Raw genomic sequence first — 21,634 nt, forward strand, 5'->3', positions numbered from 1 at the left:
TGTATAATCCGCATTCTTGTTATTTAATAAGGGGCACGTGGGTGGCTCAGTAAGTTAAGCGTCTGCCTTCAGCTCAGGTCATGATCTCGAGGTCCTCAAAGAATCAAGCTCTGCATGGGCTCCCTGGTCATCAGAGAGTCCGTTTCTCCCTTACCCTGTGCCTCCCTCACCACCACCTTCCCCCATCCTCTCTCTCTCAAATAAAAAATGTTTAAAAACAAAAACATGAATAAGTGGTAAGTAGACTAAAGAAATGTGTGATATTAAATCTGCATTATTAGCTAACTCAGTTTATTATGATAAAACAAGGAATAGGGAAAGGTATAAATTCATGATGCTATTCCTGAGTGTGACTTAAGAGAACTTTGTACTTATTCACATACTTGTCTGTACTTGTTTGTTTGGGTTTCATAGAGTTGTAGTTGAAACACCTGTTTTGGTCATTTGACAGGTGCAAAACATGTACCCACACAACATGCATACACACTCTAAAACAAGAAAAACCTGTCTGATTTGAGGTAGCACAGGCAAATTCTTATTGATATTGATTATGAATTTTTCTTGGCGTAAAGAAAGCTGGCTGTGATACCCATTTTCCCCCCTCTGTTTTAGCTTTAGTGTTATACTGGTTTAAAATCTTGTGAATGTTGGTGTGTCTGGCTGACTCGGTCAGGAGAGCATGCGACTCTTGATTTCAAGGTTATGAGTTCAAACCTTATGTTAGATGAAGAGATTACTTAAAATCTTAAAATTTTATATTAGTTATCTTGATTTTATTACTTCAGAAAGGAGTCTAAAAATGGAGAAAACGGGAAAAAGATTTCTAGTATTTAAAAGAGAGGAGCTAAAACAATAAAAAAAAAATAAAATAAAAAAAAATAAAACAGAGGAGCTAGAATTCCAAAATCTGAATGCTTTGAATCTAGGCCGACCTGGATTCACACTACATCTTCTGCTGTGTACCAGATACGACTGGGCGTGATAATTTACCTCTTCTTAGTGTATATAAGGAATATATGAGATAACATATGTACGGTTACTTACCAGAGTGGCTGATATATTTTCTCATTTATGACAGTGGAAAAAGAAAGGGCTTTGGAGTGACAACTAAATTTATTAAATTATACATTTTGTTTTTGGACGAAGAATTCTGCATTCAGTGAGAGTTGCTAAATGTGCCTGTAAAGAGATGGTATTGTGTATTTATTAATCAGGTCCAGGGCTCTTACTAATGATTAAAGATGTTATTAAGTAGAACTAATTTTTAACTTGTGACTTAAAGCCTTAATCAGCTAACATAGATTACAGGGCTGGTTTTTTCTGTATTTTTAATTAGGCATATTTTATTTTGCTTGTTTTTCTTAGTAAAGCCAAACCAGAATTCTCTGCAAGTTTCCATTTTGTATTTTCTCCTTGAGTGAAGAAATATGCAAAAAGCATATATTTCTTCCATATCATTGATTTCTTTGCATCTTTGAACAATGGATAAGCATAATCTTTGAGTCTCGGGGGCATCTGGGTGGCTCAGTCAGTTAAGCAGCTGACTTTTGGTTTCAGCTCAAGTCATGATCCTCCCTCAGGGTCCTGGGATCAAGCCCTGCTCAGTGGGGAGTCTGCTTGAGAATTTTCTGTCTCCCTCTTACCCCTCCCACTTGCTCGCATGCACTCTCTCAAATAATTCTTTAAAAAATAATAATAGTAATAATCTTTGTGTCTGAGAGCAGTGTGACTTCAGCTGAGACATCAGGTTTTTGGTGAATTTAAGTTCTTAGGAAAAGATTTTTAAAAAGATTCAACATCAGGATTTCATTTTTTTTTTTAACAGGATTTCAGATACATTGCACAGACTTTTCTGATTTCTAAAAGTAGTTGATTCATAGACAAGGAAGGAGAAATCATTGTTAATTTTTATTAATAGTTAATTGTAATGTAAATTATGTGATGTGCTAACATATCAGTGAAAATTTATAAATTGAATATGAATTTGAATTGAATATGAATTTCAAAAATAAATTGTTTGAGTTACTAAATTAATATTTAAGAGGGAGAACATTCAAATGCTATCACCACACATAATCAACAAAGTTTTCTTCCCCATAGGCCAGAAACAGTGAGGTAGTGAGGAAATGTTTCTTAATTTGTTCTTCAGTATCCCTAAAGGATATTGAATGTGGAACCTCAATTTAGTAATTTTACTATTTAAGTATGCATTTGTTATATTGATACTCAAAATTAATACCAAATCGTTAAAGCATGGTGATGATTATGATAGAGCTCCTATTTACTGAGGATCACTCAAGTACTAATTAGTGCATTATGTACTTCATGTGCTTTATTTTTTCCTTATTGTCCTGAGAGGTGAGGGAAGTGCTATTTTGGAGTCGATGAAACAAGGTTTAGATTAAATTTAAGAAAGTTGACTGAGACTCTACTACCTTTTAGTTTATGGATTCTTTGGATTCAATTTTATGTTGATTCTGCTTTCTTTTAGTTACTGGTAGACACTGAATATTTGGAGGGGTGATTGAGTAGCTCAGTTTGTTAAGCATCCAGCTCTTGATCTCAGGGTCATGAGTTCAAACCCTGGTTTGGACTCCATGCTGAGTGTGGAGCCTACTTAAAAAAAAAAAAAAAAAAAAAGAGGTGAATATTTGAAAATAATTCCCATAAGCTTACCTCCTGCAGATTAGATTGTATCATTTGAGCTCTGCCATATATGTGCAAGACAAACAGGAACTCATCTTTCCACCCATGGACTGTCAAAAAGAACATTTTACTGTTTAGTGTTTGAATGGTGGATTTTGAAGTCTGATAAATACAGGATTGAATCCTGGCACTGCTGCTTATACTACTTACTAGCTGCATGACCTTGATACATTACTTAGAGAAGGAAAGATGACTGTATCCTGTTTGTGTGCCTTCACCCTCACACCACCCTCCCTACTCCCACAAAAACAGAACAAAAACAAAGCAAGCAAAGTAAGCCAGTCATGATAAACCCAAAGTGTTATACTTCAAAGTTGATGAGTTCCCATCCTTCCAGCTCACTCAATTCCATTTACACTTCCTCATTATACCACCTGCCCTTAAAATGACACAAAACTTGGAACAGTGGGCCTTTTTTCTTCTGATGTCATCAGATGGGCCTTCATTCCTTTTCTTGCTGTTGAGCCTTTGTTAGGGCTTCTCTGACAGGTTTTGGTAATTTATAATATCTGGGAGAAGTTGGAGGTTTCTGTTCTTTCCTTCCCAGGTGGCCTGTATTTACTCATTCTACTATCAGTCTATTTAACACACACACACACACACACACACACACGCACACTCAAATACACCAAAAGTTCTACCTTACAAGACAATAATAATGTGGTGGTGGTGATGGTGATAGTAATAGCTGACATTTTTGAGGATTAACATATATTAGATATGGTAATAAACATATACCTTATCTCCTTTTACTCTCACAGTCTTACAAGGTTTACATTACTATACTATTTCTATGGATGAAGAAACTGAAACAGAGGTTAAATAACTTGTCCAAGGTCAAATTGCTAATTAATAAAGGAGCCGGCTTTCAGACTCAGGTCTGTGTGACCTGAGAACCAGAGCTTTTGACTGACAAGCACTTCTCCCATGTATTCATGTGAAATATATTTTGTTTACTTAAACTGTCAGACTTCTTAAATCACAGTATTCCTATAGTTTTGTGGGTTTTTTTTAAAAGATTGTATTTATTTATTTGACAGAGCACAAGCGGGGGAGCTACAGGCAGAGGGAGAGGGAGAAGCAGCCTCTACATTGAGCAGGGAGCCCAATGTGGGGCTCGATCCTAGGACCCTGAGATCATGACCTGAGCCGAAGGCAGACACTTAACCGACTGAACCACCCAAGCACCCCTCCCATAGTTTTTATATGTTCTTCATATCACTACTGTTTATTTTAGACCATAAGCTCCTTAAAGACTCAGATGCACCACTTTTTAGGAATTAACGACACATTGGACACTAAATTTTCCCGTTGACATAATTTACAGTATTTTGTAAAACAAATTTTATGAGGGAAATTTATAATTTTTGAAATTTTTGTTTTTCCTTCAGTCTTCATGGTTGGTGTTAGATTACTGACAGAAATACAGTAGGTTCTATATTCTCTGTCTGCTGTTGTTTTTTCTCCTTGGTATTCATTGCAAAATAACTTGCTCACTAGAAATAAAGTTTTTAAAAGATAATTTTGTGATTTAAATGTTGTCATCATATTAGAAGTTTCATAATTTGGGGTGACATTAGACAGTAGTCCCTGTGAAAGAAAGAAATTCTTGAGGTCATTCTTAAATGCAAGATTCTGTTTTGACTTAAAATATACCAAGGGGCATATATATACCTGACCAGTAATTTTATTTTGAAATAGTGTGCTTGCTTTATTGTGTGGAGCGCATTTGTATCCTGATTCTCCTTAAAATTTGAGACACTACTAAATAAAAGATTTTTATTTTATTTTTAGAGAGCGTGAAAGAGCAAGAGAGTGAGTAGAGGGGAGGGACAGAGGGAGAGAGAGAGAATCTCAGGAGTCTCCAAGCCCAGAGCGAGTTCGACATGGAACTTGGATCCCATCACCCTGAGATAAACTGAGCCAAAATCGAGTCAGACCCTTAACCAACTGAATCACTCAGGTGCCCCTAAGTAAATGATTTTTAAAGACAAGTTGTTGTTGTTGTTTTAATCTTTTGGCCATCTCTCATGTTGTCTTGAGGCCAAATGAAAGATGTTTGTGAAAATTATTTGAAAACTAAAAGCTACATGAATGTCAAGATTAAGATGATGGTTTTATTTGGATTAAACATTTTTCTAGTAGATGGATCTGTATATTATCCAAGGGCCTCTGTGAGCATTTTTTTTGCATGATTAGCTTATCAAGGAAATGTGATAAGCTATCTATTGATGCTATTATTTAAAAGAATCATAGGATTATTCTAGGATCTTTAATTGCAATAAATGTGATTTTGAATAAACATAGTTTCTTCTTACCATGAAAGAAATCTACTTCCCTAACCCTCAAAAAACTAGCAGGAAGGCTCTCCTTCTGGCAGATTTAAGAATCATGTTGAAAAAATTAACTCTTTTTGGCTGTGACAGAGTTTGTTTGTGGTAATCATGACATTACATTATTTTCATAAGGGACAACCTTAGTAGATCTGAAATTTTGGTGATCATGAGCCACGCAGACTTTCCCCACATTTTGGAAATTATCCAAGACATGAGGAGTCATAGGAAGATACACAGTTAGGGAGGAAGAATCCAAATGGTAATTATTATAAATGCTTATTTTCTGTAGTGAGAATCTGAAGGCAGTTGTTTTGTAATTTAATATGAATGGATTTACCTCATATCCTTATGTGAAGGACCACTAATTCCTATCTGATGCTCCATTGAATACTTTCAGAAGAAAGTTTTATTCTCAGCTTGAGAAGTTAAGGGATTTCTGAGGGAATTAGGTGGAAAACAATTTTTGAAAAGAACTTACACATTTTGCTTGAAATGAGATGGAGTACGAAAGAAGTTTCTTACCAAAATAAGGTCATGGTTGAGCCACCTAAATGATGCCCAGGACTCACTTTAAAGACCTCTTAAGAACTGTGTTGTTCTTTGCCATAATGAAATAATTTTCCCTCCTATCTCAGAATCAACTTAATTTTGATGCTTTGTCTCAATTTTTAAGAGCAGTTTCTGCTTATTTGACATGTTAATCTCTTTTGTCTTAAATTTGACATAAGTTTGGGATGCCTGGGTGGCTTGGTTGAGAGCCTCGATTGAGCATCTGCCTTTGGCTCAGGGCGTGATCCCGCGTCCCGAGATGGAGTCCCACTTTGGGCTCCCCACAGGGAGCCTGCTTCTCCCTCTGCCTGTGTCTCTGCCTCTCTCTCTGTCTCTCTGTCTCTCTCATGAGTAAATAAATAAAATCTTTAAAAAAATAATTTGACATAAGCGTATTAGGAAACTATTTTAAAATAGCTAGATGGCAAAATATACCTCTTTTTAGCACTCTTTAAATATCAAGGTCATATGAAGTCATTATTTCTGCCATATTTAATAAACTATAATACTGGAAAATTTTCTTAACAGATAGGTACTAGACATTCATTCTACACTTCTCTGCTTTATAAATTATTATATAAATTTAGTTTTGCATTTTAAATCTGATTTACTTGGTAAAGACTTAAGGATGCAAATATAACTTTTTAACTACTATTTTTAGTTTAATTTAGTTTTTATTTATTTAGGTAATCTCTATACCCAGTGTGGGGCTCGAACTCATGACCCCAAGATCAAGAATGTACTCTTCTGACTGAGCCAGCCAGGCACCCCCAGTGCATTCTTTGTGTAAATAATTTCACAGGATTGGTGGATTACAACCAGTTCTCCATTTACCTGTTTGCATCCTACCATGGTGATAGAAGATAGAATCAAATTTTACTTTTCCTTTATATTCATGTGTTTTAATTTTTGAGAGAAGTGCAAATCTAGCAGCTTCCAGAGTAGTCAAGGATGTGTCATTTGCTCATAGAAGTTGTAAAAAAAATCCCACATAGTTGAGATCACAACTGGGCTACATTAATTAGCAAAAAAACTTTTTGTCTCTGGATATTTCAATCATTATGGTCAAGAATTTGGTCAGTTCCTACCAGTGAGAGTTAGTTATTAAATTGCTTGCAGTAGTAATCCATACATTAGTAGTAAAAAAAATTTTAACACCTTAACGTAGATACTGTCACACTGCCAGTCAGCACTTTCGAGGTTTGGAATGAAATCAAGGAAAACAAAATACCAACCTCCTTTAATATTCTTAGTATTCTGGAATAAAAATAATTTAACTCTCAAGGGCTTTTAAAATAATTTTGTAAGTTTTTGTTACCTAAAATTTTGAAAGCTGAATTTGCCAGAGGTGACATCTGCATTTTGTACTTCATATGATGTGTAAATACTCAATAAAGTATATCATATAGAAAAGAGGGAATGTCATTAGTTTATAATTTTCAGCCATCCCTTTTTTTTTTTAATCTGTGGAAGGTGTTTATCCTTTACCAAGATGGTAAAAGAGGAATTCAAGGATTTTACATCAGTGAAAGAAAGAAGATACTGAGGTAGCTAATCATATTAACCATGTAGCCAGTTGAGATACAGCTTGACAACATTTTGTCAAAAGGAGCAGAGAGAGCCCCACAGATGGGTAAGAAAACTTTTCACAGCTCAAATAAAAACAAAAATAGCCAAAAGACTTGAATTGGCACTTCATAAAACAGGATATTCAATACGAAAAGGTACTCTATGTCATTAGTCATCAAGAAAATGCAAATTTATACCACAGTGAGATACCATTTGCCACCAAGCAGTGTCACTTTAAAATGATAATAATAATAAAGAAAAAGAAAAAATAGACTTAAAACCACATGATGGTGAGGATGTGGAGCAACGGATGTAAATTAGTGCAGATACTTTAAAAACCACTTTTGTGATATCTGCTAATGCTGAACATGGTTGTGCAGATCAAATGAATATTGAAAATATGAAAAGATTACATGGGTATTGATGTCATAGGTCCATTTATTTTAATTATGCTTTTTAGGTTACAGGGACTACAGGCCAACCTATATAAACCTTGATAAATGGGAATATTTCCATAAACCAAGAAAAATTAGGGTGCACTACTTGCAAAGAAAACTGGATCTGGGGGACCCCTGGGTGGCGCAGCGGTTTGGCGCCTGCCTTTGGCCCAGGGCGCGATCCTGGAGACCTGGGATCGAATCCCACATCGGGCTCCCGGTGCATGGAGCCTGCTTCTCCCTCTGCTTATGTCTCTGCCTCTCTCTCTCTCTCTCTCTCTCTCTCTGTGTGACTATCATAAATAAATAAAAATTAAAAAAAATTAAAAATTAAAAAATTAAAAAAGAAAACTGGATCTGTATACTTAACTCTTGCAGTGCTCTTACTGTAGGGAAAACTCACTATCCTATCACCTGCCACCCCACCTATGGTTAATGTAACTTAGTTTCATTCTGTTCTTCTCCCTCTTTCATAGTCCCTATTGATTGATAACTTTTGTTCTCCCATCCCACTCTTAGTTCCTTTTTCTTGGTTTGTCATGACCTTTTCCTCTTTGGCTTCTTTTCAGCTTTAGCTCCTACTCCTAACTGCTCGAATCTCTTGGCATTTTCAAAGTAAATGTCTTACGAAAATCTAATTGCCTGTTCACTCCAGGTTACTATGAATTGGCCACTCTTGGTCCATTTATAATTAATTGCATATTTACTTGTGCTTAAAGGGTAGGGTGGAATTGGCTATATAAATAGTAATGTTCTGAAGATGTAATCTGTAATTTTGTATAACGTTTACCATACTTGCAGATTTTTATAATACCATATATTTGCTGATGTGGGAAACAAAAGCAAAAGAAAAAATTTCCTTACTGCCTACAGCCTTTTGACAAGTCCTTGAAAACAGGCAGAGTGACATTCCTCTAGGAACTCAGCTGCCTCAATATTAATACTTTGCTGAGGGCAAAAGGTAATCTTAGTTTAACATAATCCCAATCCCCCAGAGTCCTGTAAGTCTACTTTTGACATTTAAAAATTCCTTTGGAAACTTCCTTTATCTCTACCTCAAAGTCACATGGTAACAATTGTCCTCCAAGCATATGCTCCACTGATACACATCTGAAGGGGGGGTCTCATGACTAGGGTGTTTTTTTTTTAAGATTTTATTTATTTATTTATGAGAGACAGAGAGAGAGAGAGAGAGAGAGAGGCCAGAGACACAGGCAGAGAGAGGGAGAAGCAGGCTCCATTGCAGGGAGCTCCACCTGGGACTCGACCCCTGGTCTCCAGGATCACACCCTGGGCTGAAGGTGGCGCTAAACCGCAGAGCCACCTTGGCTGCCCATGACAGGGTTTTAATAGAAATAGATGACCGTTTCCTAACCTTTTCCCCCTCAACATCCTGGAAACCTTGTTTCCAAAATACCTTGGAGGTTTGTGCTGTCTGTAACTCTCTTCCAACTTGAAAATACGTAATCAGTCCCCCATCAAACCCCAGTGCAGCTCTTGCTGCCCACCAGGTCCTGTCCCCATGCTTTTTGCACTGAAAACGTCTCAAGGATTCTCTCTTAGCTATTGGCTCTGAACCCTAGCATTTTCTACATCATTTGCTACTAACAATTTAGATGAATTTTACTAGATTTTCAGCTTATTTTTCCATGCTTTATTAGTCTATAATTAGCTTATAAAATATTTCTTTAGATAAGATTTAAAAAATGATACTTAATCTAGAGTTCAATAACTGTCCTTGCTGTAGAAAGTATTAAAATCAGGCTTTATGCTTTAAAAGTTTGGTGGGGTTTTTTTTGTTTTTGTTTTTACAGTATTTGTATTTGAACTTTTAATCAGAGAATATTTCTGATACTCACCAAAACAGATGGGATTCTGTTTTTTCTAATGAACTATAAAAGTAATGGTGGATGGGAGTGGCTTACACATATTGACATCGTCAAACTGTTCTTTAATTTTACTTGCTGAGTATACTGGACATGATCTGAGAGAAATGTCTCTTAAATCAGAGAACACAAAACTGCTCTTTTTCATCAAATCTTTTTAACTAATAGCCTAAGAAATAACTTTGCTCATATGGTCTTTATTGTCCAGTAAATATTCTGGATTGGTTTGGAATTGAAGGTGAAAGCTTTGGGTTAGAAACAATAAAAATAGGTAGCAAAATAAATGAATATCCTGCAGGTTAAAATGTTATCCTAGCTGAAAACAGTTCTTACCATTTTTCATGACCTTGAGAGACAAGATATGATTGTTGATAGGAAAGCTTATATCACTGCTCATTTCCTAGTTCCTTTTTCTTTTCAGAAATAACCTTTTGGTCTGTAGAGGGATAAAGGAGTAATTAGATACTGTCATCATTTAATTCCCTTTTTCTATTTTCCCACTGCCATTCTTTAGTTCTGGTCACTAAGTGATTCATTTGGATAAATTCTCCAGTTTTCTAACTACTTTTAAGTCTTTTTGCTCTTAAAAATCCTTTCTAGCCAGAATAATCCTTTAAAAACAGATATCTGAGGGCACCTGGGTGGCTTAGTGGGTTAGGTATATGCCTTCAGCTCGGGTCATTATCCTAGGGTCCTGGGATTGAGTCCGTGTCAGGCTCCCTGCCCCGTGGTGAGCCTCCTTTTCCCTTTCCCTGTTCCTGCCACTCACTCCCCCTGCTTGTGAATGCCTGCTCTCTCTCTCTCTGTCTCTTTGTCAAATAAAGAAACAAAGAAAATCTTTTAAAAGAAAAAGAAAAGAAAAATAAATATCAGGTTATTTACTTCCAGTTTTAAATCCTGTTTGGATTCCTATTTCCTATAGGATCAAGTCCGTACTTTGCATATAAGGCACTGTTAAAGGGAGAAATATAATTACACTAAACTAGTGTCAACATCCATATTCATTTACAGTCAATTACTAGAAATGTATTACATTGATGTTGCTGTAAAGGGTGTCTTTGTTCTAGCCCATCTCTGTTGTAAGGAAATATTACCTGTTTCAAAATAGTGGAACTTGAAATAAACAAGGAAATAAGAAGTTTGCTTCAGAGTGAAGAAATCTTTAACAGTACTTTGTAGTATTTATATTATATATCATATGTGCTAGGTAAATGTTAGCTACCATATTCCTCCTTCACCCGCAAAACAGGCAGGCTATTCCTTTATATTGCTACTCTAGGAACACTTAATAGGGGAAAATAAATCTTAAAAGAGCTAGTAGCAGATTTAACAAAGGATCAGTGCTACTCTCTTAACTTTTTTTATTTTATGATTTGCCCTAGGAAAAAAGGACCAGTGCATATTTTCTTTTAGAAGTTCCAAAAGCACATCGCAAAAAAAAGGGCATCATTCTATTCTTTTCATCTAATTGCAAAACAGTTATTGTTACTTTTGAAGCTCCCTTAAATGTCCCAGTAAGAGAAAATACAGGTTTTACATTGTTTAAGGAATATTTGCAGTTTTATTGAAATGTAAGATTATAATTTGCCAAGGAAACTGAACCCTAAATTCTCCAAAGAGACCCTAAAAGAAATATATACACATAGAACAAAGGTCAGCAAATGAACATTCTTTATTATTCTGGGACTTTGGCCCCAAACTTAAAATTACCAAAAAAGATATGCATTCCTTTCTTAAGAGTAGGGGAGGAATCGAGATTTATATCAAACATGAAATAAATACCTGGAACATATTACTGAGTGGAAGAAAAAAATACAAAACAGGATAGTATCATTTATGTACAAATGTAAGGCTGTACATGCAAAGAAGTATCTAGAAGAAGCAACAGTGGTCATTTCTAAATAGCCTAAATTTTCATTCTCTTTTGTAATTTTCAGTATTGTCTATATTGTTTGAAATAGTTACAGGAAATGTATATCACTTCTACAAAAATAGAAACAAAAAGTAAAGTCATAGAGCACATTTTTAATCGATCCCACTTAAAAGGAGGTCAAAAAACTAATACTGGTAAAGTTGCAGTGAAACAAAGACCTGCATATTCTGCTTATGGAATGTACATGAGTGCGGTCTTTTTGGAAAGCACTTGACAAGGGATATCAAAAGTGGTCATATCCTTAAACCTAGCAATCAGTGGGATGCCTGGTTGGCTCAGTGGTTGAGCATCTATCTGCCTTCAGCTCAGGACATGATCCTGGAGTCCCGGGATAGAGTCCCACATCAGGCTCCCTGCATGGAGCCTGCTTCTCCCTCTGCCTGTGTCTCTGCCTCTCTCTCTCTCTGTCTCTCTCATGAATAAATAAAATAAAATAATAAAATAAAATAAAACCTCTAGCAATCTGCTTCTGAGAAATGGTCATAAAAATACAATTAACCTGCAGAAAAATGCTTTATGTAGGAAGTCGATAAATACTAAATGCAAAAACCAAAAATATCTTCAGGCCTACTAATATGCAAACAATACCAAAATTATGGTACAGTAAAACACTAACAAAGCTATACTGTAAGGAGAAAATTTTATTAGATAAAAAGGAAAAGAGGATATAAACTTTATCTCAGTAAGGTTTTGAGCAAGAGATGTACAGGGAATAAGAAGGAAATATACCATGGGGATCCTTGGGTGGCTCAGCAGTTTAGCGTCGGCCTTCGGCCCAGCGCAGGGTCCTGGGGTCCTGGGGTTGAGTCCCACATTGGGTTCCCTGCGTGGAGCCTGCTTCTCCCTCTGCTGTGTTTCTGCCTCTCTCTCTCTCTCTCTCTCTCTCATAAATAAAGTCTTAAAAAAAAAAAAAGGAAATATACCAGAGTGAATAGTAACTCTCAGTTACAAGATTGAAGATAATTTTGTATCTTTTTCCTTATAACAAGCTAATACTACTTTTAAAAACTAGAGTGGAAGTGGGGCAGTAAAATCTTATCAATAGAACTATTCTCAGGAATGGTTTTACATTGATATTTTAAAATTTAAATTCAGTTAATGAACATATAATGTATCAATTGGTTTCAAAGCTGGAGGTCAGTGATTCCTCAGTCTTATATAATATCCATAGTTCATTACATCATGTGTCCTCCTTAATGTCCATCACCCAGTTACCCCATCCCTCTTACCCTGCAGCAACCCTGTTATCTATGATTTAAAATTTCTTATGGTTTGTTTACCTCTTTCATTTCATCTTTATTTTTTCCTCTCTTTCCCTATGATCTTCTGTTTCTTAAATTCCACATATGAGTAAGATCATATGATAATTGTCTTTCTCTGATTGACTCATTTCACTTAGCATAATATCTTCTAGTTCCATCTACATCATTGCAAATGGCAAGATTTCATTTTTTGATGGCTGAGTAGTATTCCATTGTGTGTTTGTGTGTGTGTGTGTGTGTGTGTGTGTGTATATATATATACAGACACACATACATACCACATCTTTATCCATTCATCTGTTGATGGACATTTGGGCTTTTTCAGGAATTTTTTAAAATATTTCATTTATTCATGAGAGAAACAGAGAGAGAGAGAGGCAGAGACATAGGCAGAGGAAGAAGCAGGCTCCATGCAGGGAGCCCGATGTGGGACTCCATCCTGGGGCTCCGGGATCATGCCCTGAGCTAAAGGCAGACGCTTAACCCTTGAACCACCCAGGCATCCCTCAGGAAGGATTTTAGAAAGAGATTTGAAACAATTAAAATCAAAGTCTCTAGATGTTGAAACAGTATAGCATTATGATTAACATCCTGGGCACTTGAATTTGTTTTTTAATACATTTTTTTAAAGATTTTATTTATTCATGCCAGACACAGAGAGGGAGGAGAGAGAGAGAGGCAGAGACACAGGCAGAGGGAGAAGCAGGCTTATGCAGGGAGCCCGACGCAGGACTCGATCCCAGGTCTCCAGGATCACACCCTGGGCTGAAGGCAGCGCTAAACCACTGGGCCACCGGGGATGCCCTGGGTACTTGAATTTGGAATTAAATCCTGGCTCCCTTACTAGTGGTGTGACTCTGAAGACATTAAATAAAATCACCTGTAAAATGGGTATCATAACAGTATCTATTTCATATAGGATATTAAAGAATTCAATGAGGGATGCCTGGGTGGCTCAGTTGGGTAAGCCTCTGCTTTTGGCTCAAGTCTGTCCTGGGATCAAGCCCCATGCTGGGCTTCCCACTCAGGGGGAAGTCAGTTTCTCCCTCTGCCTCTACCTCCTCCTGTTCATACTCTCTCTCTGTCTCTATCTCTCAAATAAATAAATATTTTTTTAAAAAAATAAAAGAATTAAATGAGATAATGGCTTTAAAGGGTTGACATCATGCCAGTACAAAGTAAATATCCCGAATTTAGCTTTTACCGTTGTTATAATTTATTCAGGGTGGTTCTCTGGAATTAATATCTAACACATCTATTTCTTTAGAAAGTTAGCCCTTATCAGCTGTCCTCTGAAAACAAAACAGAAAAGATCTCTCTAACCCTTAGTATTTGTTTTCTAAAACGAGGATGGGAAAATTGTTTAACAGACTGCCCTTATACCACTTCATTTGTTAGTTATTTGGTTATTTCTCACCTCCATTTTAATGTCACAAAAAAGACAGTTGGACCTCCAGATTCCTTTAAAGGAAGGAGGAATTTTTTTAAAAAGGTAAGTCTGAATTTCACAGTGTCAGAGTTCTTAAAATTATCTTTTGTGTCATTGGTTGTGTCAAATAGCTTTTGGTACAGAGGAAGTACTTGGTAGCTTACTAATTTCCCCGTTAGCTACAAGGATGTATTATGGAATTCAAAGCTCTAAGTTATAAGAGCAAGAAAGGAAGTTCTGAAGTCAAGAAAGTGGAGGTAGCTGTTGTTACTATCTGCTTCTACAATACCATATTGTATTTGGGCATTTTTGTAGTATTTTGGATTAAAATAGGCAGTGTCTCATTTCCTTATTTAACATTCTTTTAACATTTAACTGGGGTATTTGACAAGAACTTGCTTTTACTCTTCCAGCCTCATCTCACTATAGCACTTGGCCTGTTTAGATATTTCTGTGAAGGAAAGCTCATCTCATGTTCCAGGAGAAGAAAATGCTAATAAATGACCTTCAAATGGTCTATTTGATATTGGGTTTTAAATTATGATACAAGAATGACTAGGATCTGAGAAGAAAAAAAATCGGGGACTAATCTGAGCAAATGTTCTATTTTCTAGTATTGTTTGAGAAAAATATCTTGAGAGTAAGCAAATACTATACTCACTGGAGTGCTGCTGGGATTTAGGCAGTTAGAATATGATAAAATCCTCTCTAATACAATTTTCTTAAATCTATTTTAAAATTTCTTTAATTCATGAGGTGCTGCAATTCCTGGAAATCACTGTAGGTTGTTGACCTTCTCCTAATCTGGTACATTGTATCAAAGAGTTCTGTTATATCTTTCCATCTGGTTCAGCAAAGGGCTGCCTTACATTTGGCCCCCATTGCATATGTACATTTTTAGCCTAAGTTTTGGTATTTAGATTTGTTCAGAGAATTACAGTCCTAGACTACACATAGCATTTTAAAGGTAAGAAAATTAACCCCATGAAGGTAGTGACTGACTTGTAAAGTTGTCTGGTGGTTAAAGTAATACTAGAACCTTCTCTTTATCTTGTGTTCTTGCTACCTTGGAGGCTACTGCTCTTGGTGGGGGGATGGTTCATAAGTATTTATAAAGCTAAATAGATAAGATTTTAATGTTTATGGGCATGAATTATTACACCAAATTTTCATATTTCAAATAATATGTTTGTGTTGACTCAGACAAAAATAAAATTGTTGCCCCTGCAATTTAGAAGGTATTTTAAATCACAGTTCTATTGATTAAATAGTATCTTGTGGTTTGCTCATGTGGTTTGCTTTGAAATAATATTGAAGGTAAGATGTATGGATGTTCACAACATAGCAAGTTTATTTGGTTTTATTATAGGTTTCAGAATTTTAATTTCTGGAAAATGCTCCATTAATTTCTATTGTTGGCCTTTAATCTTGTATAATTGTCTCTTTCCATAATTAAAATAGAAAGAGACAGTGTAGTTGAGGGTAGAGGGAACTATGCCACTAATAACTAGATGATTTAAAATAAGTCAGCCTTTTTGCTGTATTTTTTTAACTACTACCTTTGGATCGGTTGATGAACAGCTTGTATAAAATGATAATATATGAGCTTATCTCTTACTTGATTAAGCCAAAATACAGAATTTAATTGTGACTTTGAGGAAGTTTTCTTTTTAAATCAGTTCTTAGGCATTTCTGTTGTCTTACGAAATTCGTAAGTTTGAATAGTATGATTTAATTTATCATGCTTTTAATTTTCGTTAAAAGTCAAGGTACAAAAAAAAAGTCAAGGTACAGAAGGTAAAGGTACACATTAAGGAATCTAGAAGTTACTATTGTTCTTTGACCAATAGTAACCTTCGTATCAATTTTCCACGTATACTGCTACTTTCCAGTGGTACTGATCCCCTCTAGTGGCCAAAAGATTGTGCGTTTTTTTGTTGTTGTTAGAGGTTTCTTTTTTTTGGTTTTAAACAAAAGGAATATTATAATAAAGATGTGGTCTCATTGCAGTATTTAAAAGCAGTAAACTACAGCCCGGGTGGCTCAGCGGTTTAGCACTGCCTTCAGCCCAGGGCCTGATCCTGGAGTCTCGGGATTGAGTCCCACGTCGGGCTCCCTGCATGGAGCTTGCTTCTCCCTCTGCCTGTGTGTCTCTGCCTCTCTCTCTGTGTCTCTCATGAATAAAGAAACAAAATCTTAAAAAAAAAAAAAAAAAAGAGCCTATTCTACATAGGACGTGTACAGTTAAATGAGCAAAAAAAGAGCATCCTATGTTTATGCAAACATGTTCAGGAATATGATTTACAAACACGCAAATTGGGAAAAGATATTTTTACAAAGCATTCTATTAGGATGTTTAAGCAGATATATTGAAATGGAAAAAATATTCCTGCAGTAACTATTTGGAATTACTAATTTTAGATGTAATTTTGTGTTTTCAAAATATTATGTTTTAGTAATTAGAGGTTTTAAGTAAGCTCAGCTTCTTTTTCTTGTGGAACAGTGAGTGGGATTAAGAAAAATCCAGCATACCTTTGAAACATTAGTCCCAAAATCATACCAATGAGATTTTGAAAGTGTGTTATAAATTTAAGATTTTATTTATTCATTCATTCATTCATTCATGAGAGAGACAGAGAGAGAGGCAGAGACACAGGCAGAGGGAGAAGCAGGCCCCACGCAGGAAGTCTGATGCAGGACTCCATCCAGGACTCCAGAACCACACCCTGGGCTGAAGGCAGGCGCCAAACCGCTGAGCAACCCAGGGATCCCACATGTTATAAGTTTTAAGAACATTTAACACAATATCATTTGTGACAATAAAGTAATTTTTTCACATTTCCATCCTGCTTCCCTCACCCCATTTTACTTTCAAAAAAGCTATCTTACAAATTCAGGATGAATATTGTTGCCTTCAAAGTAAACATCTTGTAAAGCCAAAGGAGATGTTGGGAACACTACCCTTTTCAGGATAGTTTTATAACTTTTCTTTTAGAAATATTTTTAGCATCTATGACCAGATGTTTTTAAAATATTAATATCTTTTATGATAGATTAGATTTTTTTTAGAGAAATCAGAAACTAAATCATGCCCGTGTCATGTGAACACAAAAGGAAATCAAGCTTAATTATACAGCTTGAAAGATACTCCTTTAAAGTAATGAGAGTGTTCTTTTATTTTTATTCTGTGACTCCCAAAAATGATTTGATCCATTTTGTGACTGTCATAAAATTACTCTAAATGTTGTGGTAATACCATCAGGAATATTTTATGCAATGTCAGTACTACTGGCACAATAATAGACATTTCCAGAATGACTAGATTTTTAGCAGTGAGGATTCATCTGTGAATATATGTATATTTGTTACGCATTTATTTGTATTTAAAGTTATCTTAGTGCATTGACTGAAATAGAGTGAGAAATGAGTCTCCATTATTTAGATTGCATAACAGCACAATTGCGTATAGTTTATTTCTTTTTCCTTGGAATGATTTTTATACTTCATAATGGAATTTATTTAAGTGAAACTTTATTAGAGGTAGAAATACAATTACACTAAAATATCAGCCTTCACATACATTTATTATTTATTTTTTTTAAATGTACAACACTATCAATATTGCTATAGTGGAGTCTTTGTTCTCTTAGCTGTGAGGAAATGTTACTTGTTTTGAAATAGTGGAACATGAAAAAAATAGACGAGATAAGTATGTTATGGTGAAGAAACCTTTAGAAAAACTTTGTTGTATTTCTGTTCTGTTCTAAGATCTTGAAAGAAAAGATCTTTAAAAAATAAGCAGTTTTTGCTACCTCTAAGACTCATTGATTAAAAGTAACTAGATGGAGAGGGTATTTATATGCATTTAAGTTTTAAATTGTTTGGTTTTGAATATTTTGCAAATAGATATCCAAAATCTATTTTTAATACCATAAAATTTTTATTGTAAATCATAGTATGTTTTTGTATTTAAATAAAGTCAATTCAGATTAATTTCTTTTTAGAAATGAATGACCATATGTGTCAGATAAGTGACTTAAGTACCTTATGTTTTTCGCCTGTTACAGATAAATTCTTATTTTTAATTCCAGTCTTCAATATTTAATCTACTGAGAAAGTTTACCAAACCAATATGGTTAAAGTGTAGAAGCACTACACTTAGAAAGTTAGTGTTACTGTCAAGAGAGAGAAGAAACTACAGCCATTTTAGGTGAAGAATCTTAGTAGCTTAAGGACATTATTTTAAAAATCTGATTTTTTTGTGAAATATATGATTGTTGTAATTAGAATTCTCTTTTGTTGGGGTTCTGTTATATTGAAATAAGCTTATCTTTTTAAAATTTTATTGAGGTACAGCTTATATTCTTAAAATGGATCCATTTTAATTGGACAGTTGAGTTTAGACAACTGTAATCTGTACCCCCAAATTTTCTTGTACCTCTTTGTAACCACTGCCCCCAGGCCTACTTTCTTTTGTCACAGATTAGTTTTATCTTCTAAAAAAAGTCAATTTTTTGAGGTATAGTTTACATAAAGTGCGTGCTTTATTTACCCTTCCATTAATTTTTCCTGGTACAAAAATACTTTGCTTCATCACTGCTTTGCTTTGAGATGTGGATGTGGAATGGTGTAGGGTAAGGTAAGTCTTGGAGAAGAACTTTGATTCCATACAGTCTTAAGTTTATATATAATTTGTTAGTAAATTGATACTTAAAAACATCTTGCAGTGTCTTTCTTAGAGTATTTCATATAAACAAGCAGTATTGAAGTATGACAATTTCACTTTGAATGTTTGGCAACTGGTATATACTAGAAGTGTGAATTTTAAGAGACTGCTGGTTTTCATGTGAATAAATTTCTAGTCTTTTTGCCAAAGATATTTACTTCTTTTCCATAAGCTATTGTGTACTTTTTCAGTTGTGGATCCCTGTTCCCCTTTCTCATTTTTTCTTCCTCCTTTGAATAAAGTGATACTGACCTGGAAAAATGTTTTGAATTGGTATTAAGATCTTTTTACATAAAAATGGCAGCACATTTTATTTATTAATTAAACCAGTATGAAAATTTAATGTTCTTAAACCTAAAAGAACATTTTTCAATTAGAATGATGTCTTGGGCTGGTGAATGGATAAAGATGTGTGTGTGTGTGTGTGTGTGTGTGTGTACTCAGCCATCAAAAAGAATAAAATCTTGCCATTTGCAGTGATAGGGATGGAGCTAGAGTGTATTATGCTAAATGAAATAAGAGAAAGACATACCGTATGATTTCACTCATGTGGAATTTAAGAAACAAAACAAGTGAACATATAAGGGGGGGAGAAAAAAAAGAGAGGGAAACAAACCATCAGACTCTTAACAATAGAAAACAAACTGAGGGTTGATGGAGAGAGGTGAGTCAGGGATAGGAAGGCAGTTGTTATGATGAGCACTGGGTGTCCTATGTGAGTAATGAATCACTAAGTTCTATTCCTGAAACCAATTTTCACTATATGTTAACTAACTAGAATTTAAAAATTTGAAAAGTGAAAAAAAAAAAAAAAAAGAATGATATCTGGGTAAACCAATAGCTGTATAGGAAATGTAATGGATTTTCAGGAGCCAAACACAGAGGATGTAAGATGTTAGCAGAGATAGTTCTTAAAATACAATGTACTTAATTTTAATGATTCCTAGTCTTAATCTTGAAAGATAATCTAAAAAAGTTCCAATTGTTGCCACCAAGTGTGATACCAATGTCAGATATTATTTTACCTCTTATATTTAGTGACTACAACTGAATTTATTCATAGTTCTTTTTAAAAGTAATAGGAGAAAATAAGCTGAGATCGAAAATACTTGAGTGTCTCAGGTACTTGGAAGTTATTTTTTTCAAATATTCAGTTCTTTTGTCTATATCATAGTACTGCTTTTGTCTTAAGGGTGGGCTATAAAATGTCAACCCCAAGTATTATTTACAGTGTGGAGTCTAACTCTATCCCAATATCCAGGAGTTCAATTAGTTATCTTCCATACTGTGATTACTTAACAGACTGACAAAATTGAAAACTTTGTTTTTTAAAAAAAAATTTTAAGGAATTTATTTATATGAGAGAGAGCCACATGTACAAGTCAGGAGGGGCAGAGGGAGAGAGACAAGCAGATTCAGACAATTTGGGGATCAAGGATCAGGGATCAATCCTAGGACCCTGAGATCATGGCGTGAGCTGAAGTCAGACACTTAACTGATTGAGCCATGCAGGTACCCCAAAATTGGAAACTTTTTTTCTGCAATGAACTGTTGAAGTGAATACAGAAATTTTAAAAAGATATAGTCGTCTTCTAGAAGAACCATCTGAGGTCTTAATTACAGGATGTAAACTATAATAGTTGAGTGGTAAATGCCATAATCATGATATAGAATGGTTGAGAATACAAAAACAAACTGCCTGGTGTGAAAAGAAAGGCTTCACTGAGACGGTTCTATTTAAGCTGTGTTAGGATAAGTGATTAACCTATAAAGAAGTAATACTGAATGTTTTCTTATTATTTTTTTAGCCTTGTTCTGTCCATTTTTTTAACTTATGGTAAAATATACAGTTTGTCACTTTAGCCATGTTTAAGTGTACAGTTCTGTGACATGAAGTACATTCATGTTGAACATCATCATCCATCTCCAGAACTTTTTCATCTTCTGCAACAAAAATCCTGTGCCTGTTAAATTCCATCTCATTTCTCCCTCCCTCTAATCCCTGGTAACCACTCTTCTACTTTGTCCTTGTGAATTTGCCTATACTAGGTAGTTTTTTGGTTGTGAAACACTCTCAGCCCAGTAGCTTAATATGTGGTTGTTATTCAGTGAAAAAAAAAAATTTTTTTTTATTCAGTGAATTTTTGAAGTAAATGGCAATTAGGAACGGAAAGGCATTACTTATGTCAGTAGATTGCTTATATTTCTTGAATGGACTCAGACTGCTAATTATTGTTATTAATAATCCTATTGATTTGTAGGAAACCTTTTGCTTTTTTCTAGTTTTATTGATACATAATTGACATAAAATTGTATTAAAGTATATAAAATAGTGATTTGATATTGTGTATATTGTGAAATGATTGTAAGTTTAGTTAACATCTATCACCTCATATAGACAACTTTTTTTTTTATTGTGATGATTAAGTACTTTTTGCTTAATTTTTTTTTTCACCTAGTTTGCTTTCCTTTTTAGACTGAATCTGGATATGGATCTGAATCCAGCTTGCGTCGACACGGCTCTATGGTGTCACTGGTGTCTGGAGCAAGTGGCTATTCTGCAACATCCACCTCTTCATTCAAGGTTTGTGGTTGTGTATGCTTTAAGGCATAATCAAGTTTAGTAATGAGTATTGTGAAAAGAAATTATTTGATAGTTTGTGAAGAAATTTTCTATGATGTAATTTATTTGATACTATTATAGAGTAGTTTTTAAGGGGCAGAATCAAGACTCTTACAAATATAAAATGAACACATCAAATTTTATTCATTAATGAGAGAAGATGTAAAGAAAAATTGAT

The 21,634-nt window shown here is 34.9% G+C and overlaps 1 protein-coding gene across 4 annotated transcripts in view; it reads left to right on the forward strand.

The window, feature by feature from the left end:
- CERT1 (ceramide transporter 1) overlaps positions 1 to 21,634 on the forward strand; it is a 104,786-nt gene that overhangs the window by 31,927 nt on the left and 51,225 nt on the right. For all 4 annotated transcript variants that reach the window (XM_025437437.3, XM_049108371.1, XM_049108370.1 and 1 more), the window contains exon 4: positions 21,310 to 21,417. In XM_025437437.3, the coding sequence (XP_025293222.1) occupies positions 21,310 to 21,417 (108 nt within the window). The remainder of the gene's footprint in view (positions 1 to 21,309; positions 21,418 to 21,634) is intronic.

This window comes from Canis lupus, chromosome 3 (assembly GCF_003254725.2).
Source record: "Canis lupus dingo isolate Sandy chromosome 3, ASM325472v2, whole genome shotgun sequence".
NCBI lineage: Eukaryota > Metazoa > Chordata > Mammalia > Carnivora > Canidae > Canis > Canis lupus.